At 39.7% G+C, this 10,016-nt stretch overlaps 1 protein-coding gene across 11 annotated transcripts in view; it reads left to right on the forward strand.

Moving 5' to 3' along the window:
* The window catches only part of ACBD6 (acyl-CoA binding domain containing 6), a 235,993-nt gene extending 226,243 nt beyond the window's left edge, over positions 1-9,750 (forward strand). For 4 of the 11 annotated variants that reach the window (XM_033853960.2, XM_019952743.3, XM_073803696.1 and 1 more), the window contains one exon: positions 1,707-1,994. In XM_033853960.2, coding sequence (XP_033709851.1) covers positions 1,707-1,829 — 123 coding nt within the window. In that variant the 3' untranslated portion in view covers positions 1,830-1,994. Of the gene's footprint in view, positions 1-1,706; positions 1,995-9,592 lie in introns of those variants that run through there. The other 7 variants (XR_012331304.1, XR_012331308.1, XR_002179951.3 and 4 more) reach the window with 6 other exon arrangements.
* The last annotated feature ends 266 nt before the right edge of the window (positions 9,751-10,016 follow it).

The raw sequence follows: 10,016 nt of genomic DNA on the forward strand, positions 1-10,016 counted from the left end.
ATGTATTCAGTAAAATACTCATTGAATCAAACTACTTACCCTTCTTGCTCTCCCTTTCTTTTAAAAACCTTTTGTTGTTGCTGTTGTGTAATATATCACAGTACAAAATTCTATATAAAATGTATATGAAGAATTTAAAATGTACCTTTAAAAAATTGTATACCTACCACGTAGTTTAAGAAAGAGAACATTGCCAGTATCTTTGAAACCCCCTGTGTGTGTGCCTGTCCAATTATATGGCCTTCCCTATACCACCCCCCACCCCAGATTAGCACTATCCCAAATTTCATACCACTATTTTCCCTTAGAGTTTCACTTCGTATTTGTGTCTCTGAACAATGGTGTTTAGTCTTGCCTGTTTTTAAAATTGTGTTTAAATGGAAACATACTGTATGTATTCTTCTAATTTGCTTTTTCCCTTCAACATTGCTCTAGAGATAAACTCATGTTATATGAAGCTATAGGGCATTAGTTTTCATTTTGGTAAGGGATTTCATTGTATATGTAAACAATATTTTATTTTTACATGTTATTCTTAATGGGCATTTGAGTTGTCTACATTTGGGGTCTATCACAAACAGGGCTACTGTATGTACATTCTTGCAGATATCTCCTGGAGAACACATGCAAAGGTTTCTAGAGAGTATAACTAGGAGTAGAATTGCTGGGTCCAAGGGTAGGCATTTGTTTAGGTTTAAGGTGTAATGCCAACTTGTTGTCCAAAGTGTTGTCCAAAGTGATGCACAGCGTACACTCCACAGTCCAGAGGGGAGTCTCCCTTGCTCCTGGCCTCCTTCACACTTGGTATTGTCTCAGTTTTTAGTTTTCAATTATCTAGTGGGTGTGCAATGGTATCTCCTGGTTTTAATTTTTATTTCCGTGATTACTAATGTGGTTGCTCATCTTTTCATATGTTTGTTGCTATTTGTGTTTTATGTTGTGTGAAATGCCTACTTTTGACTTTAGCCCAGTTGTCTCAGTGCCATCTAATTAATAGAACTTTGTTTCCTCGCTGATCTTCAATGCCAGCATTGTCACAATCAAGTTTCTGTACGTGTGCAAAAGAATGGATGGCTCTCTCTTCTAGCCTTTTGGTCTGTTTGTCCATCCTGGGGGCAGTACCATACCAGCCTCATAATAAGTCTTGATATCTGTAGGCCCTTTTCCTCTTCCTGTGTCTTGTGTGATTGGTACCATTTTTTTAAGGTTGCTTTAGAGGGATGGTCTGATTACTAGGCCACCTTTTTTTCTTTCTTCATTTACGAATTTTAAAGTTCAGTTAGTTACCCAGTTATCCCCTCTTCAAAGACAAAACAAAATCCTTTCTTTGACATTTACAGTATTTTGAGCCTTTTGACTTAGCCTACAAACCTATCATTTTGGTCAAAGTAAATGAAATACTTAAACTATTTTTGTTCCTTCCCTTCATCCCATCCTGAAGAATAGAGTCCAGAAGCCTCACAATTTTAAAAAATGTATTTGTTTGTTAGCTTCTGGGCAACCACAAAGGCAAATTTGATTTTCCTAACACCGGCAAACCCACCGTCACGGCGCAGTTCCGTTACCAGGCCTCATCACCCCCAGCCACTGTCCCGTCGCCCACTGTTCAGGATTCCTTATTGCTCAGCACTTGCCTTTCCTGCTGACGTCTAGTACTCTCTGTCTCATGGTAACTTGGTTTTCGTATTTGTCGATTTTCCTGTCAGCTGCTGCCTGTGAGTTTTTGGACATTGTTGAGCTGCTGCTCCAGTCCGGCGCCGACCCCACAGTCCGAGACCAGGATGGCTGCCTGCCGGAGGAGGCGACAGGGTGCAGAGCGGTCACTTTGATGTTACAGCAGCACACGACTGGCAAGGCTTAATCAAAAGACTGGAAACCCACAGTCTATAACAGCACAGGGCTTCAGTGGTGGAAGAAAACTTCAAAAATAACCCTTCTTTTGCCACCCCTCTTTGGTATACACTGGCTAATAAAATCAGTTGTGAGAAACTGGGGTTTTGAAGTCTCAGCAATTCCTTCTACTTACATATATTCCAGCAAGTACCGTTTGGTGATGAACATGTGTTCTGTGCATAATACAATCCAATTCCGCTGAACGTGCTCTGAAATTTATCACTGTTCTAGAGGCTGGGGGAGGAGGAGATGCATCATATTTCACAATATTAAACACGACTGCTCTTTTAAAAAACATAGAGAAGGGAAGTAGAACCGGCAGTACTACACTGACAGTTAGGGAAAGTTCCCTGAAATCCCAATATGGTGGAGCTCACACGGTCTCGTGGCATTTGGTACAGCTGGTCTGAATAAGTAGCTAAAACATCGATTCTTTTGTCAGACAGAATTGGGAAGATAGGAAAGAAGAGGGCTGTTAAGAAAGCAAAAGAGAGAAAGGGCAGAGTTTTGTCACGTAAGGGATATAGAAATCAGAGGAACAACCAGATTTACGGAAAAACCTCAGAATCTTGGACGTTTGAGGATGGAAACACATATTCTAGAAGAATGCACTGGTTAGGTCAGGATTCCTTAAACTCACCTTTACAAAACAGGGAGGAAACTCCCTAGGACCCTTTTAATTGGCTATCACGTTCCTGTCGCATATGGCAGCGGTCTCTGTAACTAGCTCAGACCTGAACTGTTAGGCCTGTTTGGGTCTAATATGAAACAGCCGTAATGCCCCAGTACTTAGGTGTGATTGAAGTTATTTCTGGAGCACTTCTGTTTTTTATTAAAAACATAGAGAAGTACGCCACAGGTTTTATTTAAAGAATAGACAAGTATGCCGCTGGTGAAACTGGCTCCCTACATTTCCCCCTTTAAGCCTCAAGAACTCCATCTGGGAAATTCCTTGACATTTCTTATTATGTGAGGAAAGTAGATAGTTGTCATAGGAAGAGAAATGAAGAAACAAGTTGAGATGCCAAGATGACCATTTAAAAGATAATTTTTCTAACGTGTCACTCCTAAGATAGCAAGTAATAAACTTGTTTAGTGGAGCCCTCAACAATGGACAAGAGTTTCATTAGCTCAAGCTAACCTGTCCTTCTGGAACAAGCCCGTCCAGAGCAGCAATGAGGCATATTACTAATGCTGCTTATTTTGTGATTTTTCTAACCTCTTATTTTCTGAGATGTAAACCAAAACCACTCACCAAGGTTATTCATTTTTTAAATGACTTCTTAATTATCTGTGGAAGTGATGAGCACGTTAGGACATACTGAAATGTTACTGTAATTCTAGCAGAGCTTTCTCTTCGTTATCTGTTCTTTTCCCACAGTCCCAGCTACATGGCAACCTACTGTTCAGCTAAATTCTCTCATGTTGCACATTAATTGAATGTGTTTTAAGTAACATTATTCATTAGTTACAGTAAAAGTGACCAAGATGTTGCATGAAGCTTTTAATTGATATTACTTTGTGCATTTTTCGGACATTAGCAAATCAAGAAGTTTTTATTCATTTCCAATTTACAGGGTAGTTATCTGAGCAAGAAGCTATCAAGGAACTCCTTTTTTCATTTCTCTTTTGTAATTCGACCTGGGTATGTATTAGACAAGTTTTTAATAAACTGTTTTGCCACATCTAAAACAGGTTGTTTTTAAATAAAGAATGTAATTTGGTTTTTATTCATTTTATTTTAAGGTTTCATATTTGCATTGAAAGCTATCACTAAAAACAGTCATCGGGCTTCCCTGGTGGCTCAGTGGTTGAGAGTCCGGCTGCTGATGCAGGGGACACGGGTTCGTGCCCCGGTCTGGGAAGATCCCACGTGCCGCGGAGCAGCTGGGCCCGTGAGCCATGGCCGCTGAGCCTGCGCGTCCGGAGCCTGTGCTCCGCAACCGGAGAGGCCACAACAGTGAGAGGCCCGCGTACCGCAAAAAAAAAAAAAAAAAAAAAAAAGTCATCAACTTAACATTTTCAAGTGCATTTTAAAATCAGGTTCCAAAATCTATACTTTTGTTGCCCGTATCTGAATTTTCAAAAACTTTACTGTCGTATATAACAATCTGTGGATCATCTCCCTGTGCCTTATTAAGGGGAAGATTTCATTCATAAATGTCAGAGAAAACTGGATCTTGGTTTGTTTTCATTCCCCTTAAATTATTGAACTATTATGAAGTGCATCACACTTCAGCCAGATCATGAGTTCCATTGCCAAAGCTGCAGCGATTACCACCAAGCAAAGAACACAAAGATCCCACAAGCTGCATGGCACGGGTTCAACCCCGATCAGGGATTGAACCCACGCCTTCCGGCAGTGAAAGGAATTCCCTAACCACTGGACCACCAGAGAATTCCCTGAAGGTTCATTTCTAGTCGTGATTCAACTAGAACTTCAAAATAATTGTTCAGCCTTTTTTTTTTTAATGTTTACTGGGATTGGGATTTTGTTTACCTCACCCTTGGTTCAAACTCTCTGATTTGTTATTTTTAGTGTACGTGAGAATTTTAAAAATTGACTCTCCATTGTGTTCCCAAACTGGAAACCAGTTGGCTTGGAGGCATCTTTAGGTAGTGGGTAACTAAAGACGTTTGTCAGTGTTGTGAATAGTTGCTTTCTGCTACTTTACAACTTGCATTTTCCAGACTATTTATATTTTACCTTTCTACTTTAACCTCCTTCTCGGTTCCACATTTATTCTATTGTCTTGTCCTCCAGCCACCTCTATAGATGTGTGTCTACACATAAAAACATACCTAACCCCATTTTCCTATGCCCTTAATAAAGTGGAAAAGGAAATTTGTTGCTTTTTCTTCTTTTTCTTTCCTGGAGATACTGTGATCAGAACAACGCTAATGGCTTTCTGTATTTAATATTTATTCAACGCTGTCATTTACTTTGCCCTCTATCAACTGATCTAAGAGGCCCTGATTGCCTTCACAGTAGTCTTGATACACACTAGTGAAAAACAAGGAATAAAAAGAGAATCATGTAAACAAACATTACAGAGGAGGCAAAGAAAAGCATCTGAATCACTGTTACCTTCAGAACTCTTGCTTGAGTCAGCTAAATCAGTGTTAACTCTTGCGGAGTTCCAGATCACTCTCCCCCTAGAACACAGTGTTGCGCATGGAATTTTGAGGATCTCCTGAAGCCCATCTCTGAACTCCACGGTGGTCTGTGAGTCCCATATAGAACCCCTTTTTTCTGGCTTCTTGTTACAGTATTTCATTCTTGAATGAAATACAGTAATATGTTGACTGAACCAATTTTCACAGTTTTAAGTGCTTCTACCGGATGATGTATGGGGTCTTGCTGTGCCTATTTGAAAGAATGAGAGAAGTGCATCTTTTTTTTAAACCATTGGTCAAGATTCCAACAATACACATACAGTTTTATCACTGATCACCACGATTGGAAATTTTTAAAGAGGCCCTGGCCAAAAAGTTGGACCCTGACCTATTTGACCTCTGGTTCTGCTGCAGGGCAGAAATGAGCCCACATGTTCAGTTCTGTGTGACTAATGATGGCTTTTTATATGCATTTAGCTCTTTTGACTTTCAGAATGCTTTCACGGGCATTATCTAATCTGTCATCCCTCCACAGTAACCCTGTAGAGTAGGTAGTGCAAGGGCTCTTAAGGCCACTTAAAAGAGGATGAATCGGAGACATTAACAGGTTACTTAAATTGCCCAGAGTCACAGAGTGGTAGTAGAGCCACAGTTAGGACCAAGTCTGCTGAATCTCAGCCCTTTATTGGACCACAGAACTCGTGAAGTTTTGAAGCTCCTCCACCCTTCAATCCACAAATATCCCTTGAGAGCCTTCTAACTGACAGGCACTGTTCCAGGCCACTGTCATTCCCTTTTCCCATCATCATGGAAATTTAGAAGTACTTATATGATGTTATCTCAAGCTATAGCATGAGATATCTTGAAAAGTCTCATAGAAATTAATAATAATCAAAAAGTAAATCTTTTAAACCTACTATAACTATGTCTCTAATAAAGAGATAAGAAGTCAGCCAACTGAACACATACTGTTATCACTAATGCTTGTTAGGTAGAAGGGTAACAACCAAAGTATAATATCTAGAATCATATCTATTATAGCTTTTTTTTAATGTTTCAGCATTTTCCAGCTAAAGGGTTGCCATAATCCAGTGAACCTTTCCATTAAATAGGTATTTCTTAGCTTCCTGCCAGGTTTAACTACTCAGCTATGGGTTATTATTCCATGTACAATATGGCATCTCTGAGGATTAATGAACAAGGTGTGTGATGGGAACAGAGCTGAGCTTGGGTTGCAGAAGGGTTAGTACCCAGGCTAATATATGCTTCAGCTGAACATGAAGACTTTCCAATGCTTATTTAGCATTTAACAGTTGAAACATGAAGGCTTTCCTCAAACTTCAGGTCCCTAAAAATGCCCTTCATAAGTAAATGTTTATCACAAAAAGGTATGTAACCCACCAACAATTCAGTCATGAAAATATCAAGTTTAAATATTTATTGAGTGAATTTTAAATCCCAGCCCCTAAGGTGTTTTGTGTCAGATGTTTCTATAGTCGTCGTAATACTATATTTGATGACTTTTAAGATGCACGTTTTTTCACATTTTAAAGTATCCAAAATTGGATGTCTTTTACGAACAATGTTATAGTTGAATAGGCAGCTTTTTTTTCTTAGTAATGCATAAACTAATGTATCTTATAGTCAATACATCTTAACTTCAACGATGTTAACAGTAATCACACCTTACCTTGTATAGGACTTTACACACAAGCATCTTAACTGAACCTCAGAATAATTATAAAAGTAGAAATAATAGGTATTTTCTCTATTTTACAAATCAGGAAATTGAAACTCAGAATTGTTAGGGAAATTGTCCAAGGTTATACAAATAGAAACAGTAGAAATGCCCATCTTTATATAAGCTTTATTATATAAATATAAAACACTTCAATATACATGATCTTATTTTTCCAGAATCAAGGTGATTTTCCAAACCTGTAATACCAAGTCCGAAAGTTTTCCCTGTACCACATTATCAGGATGAGTGAAAATGAAAACAAAAGCAACCACACTCAGAGGTGCCTTATCAGGCCTCTTCATGGATTTTATATATACATATTGGACTTTCTCCTTATAGCATAAAAAGCCTTCAATGCAGTCTTTTATAATCATGTGATTTGAAAAATTATTATGATCGTTACTGGAGCTTTACCTTGAGCATCTTTAATTATTTCAGTAACCATACACAGCTACTTAATCAGAGGGGTTTAGGTCAAAGTATAGTGATTATCAGACCAAAGGGAAAAAAAGCTTCCCTGTTATACTTATCATCTAAGGTTTATTATGCACCAAGTATGATCAATTTTTCAAATATGCATTAATTGGCATTACACTAAAGGATTGAACAGGAAAAGCTATTTAATCTCATCTTTATTCACTTACTCTTGAAATATTGTTGTCATGCTCCTACTTGAAAAGCAGAACTTAATGGCTTAATCCTTGTACGGATCATCATAGTTATTAGGAGTTCATAGTTTTTTATTTATTACTGTTTTTACTTTTATATATAAATTATTCAAATTTTTCTTTCCTGTGTTTTGTTACATCACTTTTTCTTCGCACAGTTATAAAATAAGTGATCATTTTACATTTTTAATCTCTCTTCTTTTGGAAATTCATGAACTGGAGTCATTTCTCAGGGCAGTATTCCTTCTTCCAGCAATAGAGAGCCCCCAGCCCTAAAAACCAGATCAGGATGTTCACAGGGTACATGCTCGCTTACACTCAGGACAGAATCTTCCTTGTTTCCTTCCTACATGTCTTAGAAGGAATGAACACGAGTTCTCAACTAGAACACTGAGGTTAAAACCAGAAGGGAAACATCCAAGGACCTGCCCCTATAACACGCACCTGCCTCGTGGTAGAACTCTAGGCACTCAGTGTGGGTTTCTCTTAGAGGTGGAAAAAGACCATTTGAACCTAAAACTACTGGATGCAGTGGCTGAACTTAAAGGACTGTGAGGGCATTAAGGAATAGAGAGGGGCCTTTCAGTGGGCTGCCCTGGGCAGCGGCAGCAGCAAATTCATCATCCACGCTGCAGCCAGGATTTATTTTTCCTCTCACTTGTGTAGCAATCCCGGTTCCCATTTTAATGTTTAGAAGGTAAGTTCAGTTGATGGACACTTTGTGTAATAAAAAGCTCTCTTAAAGTACGTGCACACGTACACACACAGGATAAAAAGTGGCACCGCCAGTGCCCGTGGCTTTCACGGAGTACATTTGCAGAGCCCAAAGCTTAGTCCTGGATATGTTTATAGCACTTTAGCTCCGTTTGTGAGTTTGGAACCCTTCCAAAAAAAGAAGAGAAAGACATATATTATTGTTTATAATCTGCTTTATTCCGCCAAACCTTGACTGAACAGACTTGTGGATTGCTGTTTAAATCCCTCAGTGCCTTTAACTACCGATACAGAAAGTGGTTAATGCGCATTCTAAACGAAGCTTGGCATCCACTCCAGGAAATCACTTTAATTGAGAAGCATTAAATGTTAAAATGATTCTGAAAAAAATAATAAAGCCAGCAACATATTGAGTATAAAAGTCCTGGCCCATCAGTAATACAGGTTCTTGGTTATCATATTCCTGTAGACTGGGTGAGCTGTAGTTTGACAAGTGTCAAAAAACGTGACATTCAATTCCCTAGGTCACAGGCAGCCCCCCCCCCCCCCATCAGCTTGCCAGTGAGAAGACAACCCTCACCGTCTCTATTTTAGAGATGAGGAGAGAGTTGTCAACTTTATAAATGTTGGTTTTTCTGGAATAATATGCCAGTCCCAGGTGACTAAAATAATGAGATTTAACCCCAAAGTCCTTGCCTGGGCTTTCCACTGCTGTGCTGAAGCCATCTGTTGAAACCTATTTACCATTTTTTTTTTTTTTTTTTTTTTTTTTTTTTTTTTTTTTTTTTTTTTTGCTGTACACGGGCCTCTCACTGTTGTGGCCTCTCCCGTCGCGGAGCACAGGCTCCAGACGCGCAGGCTCAGCGGCCACGGCTCACGGGCCCAGCCGCTTCGTGGCATATGGGATCTTCCCAGACCGGGGCACGAACCGGCGTCCCCTGCATCGGCAGGCGGACTCTCAACCGCTGCGCCACCAGGGAAGCCCCTATTTACCATTTTAATGGCCTTTGGGAAAAAATACTGCTTCTTTCCAACTCCAAGTGTGTGCCAAGACCACTTTTGGGGGTTTATATTATATCTTTCAGGATGCAATAGCCAGCCTTTCCAAAATCCCCAAGCCCCTCCCAACCAACAGGAGATCCTGGTCCAGGGTTGGCAAGCAAGTGAGAGAAACATAAATCTTAGCAAACGAACAAAACAAAAACAAAAACAAAAGACTCTCCCCCAACTCTAGAGACAGCCTCGCCTGTATCAGCCTTGGAAGTTCTGACCATTTCAGTGGTCTGCTAGACAACCTGAAGGATGAATAAGTCACGTGGAAACCTTTTTCTCCTAGGAGCCCCTTCCTTGAGAAGGGAAAACATGGGTTCTGTCAGGGATGGCCTGTGACTGGTCCGTTTAATTACAGAATAACGTACCAGTTAATAACATACCTAAATTCAGTCTTTGTGTTTAACAGGGGAGATGGCCAAAGGAAGAATCACCAAAGGAAAGGGTTTTAAGGAAAATCCTGAAGTCACATTGGACAAAAACGAGAGAAGAAAATGAAAGAGTGACAAAGGGACAAATGTTACATGCAGAAGCCACACCCGCTTTCTCTGACAGGATGTAATAATACACTCTCCTAGGGCAGCAGTTCATCATTTAGAAGACTTAATTTAATAGTTTGGATGGGTTATTCTTATTACTTCTTTTAGAATTATGATAATAAAAAGTTCCCTCTTTCCTAATGATTTGGCCCCATTTTATAAACTTGGTGGGGTTCCTTCCTCCCTCCTAACTCACAGGGTCTCCCCAGCAGCAGTGGCTGACCATTGCTTATTTCCCTGAGGCAGTCACGACCCAAATACGCATCTAGACCCAGCTCCATCCCTCCCCGCTCA

Source organism: Tursiops truncatus, chromosome 1 (assembly GCF_011762595.2).
Source record: "Tursiops truncatus isolate mTurTru1 chromosome 1, mTurTru1.mat.Y, whole genome shotgun sequence".
In the NCBI taxonomy this organism is placed as follows: domain Eukaryota; kingdom Metazoa; phylum Chordata; class Mammalia; order Artiodactyla; family Delphinidae; genus Tursiops; species Tursiops truncatus.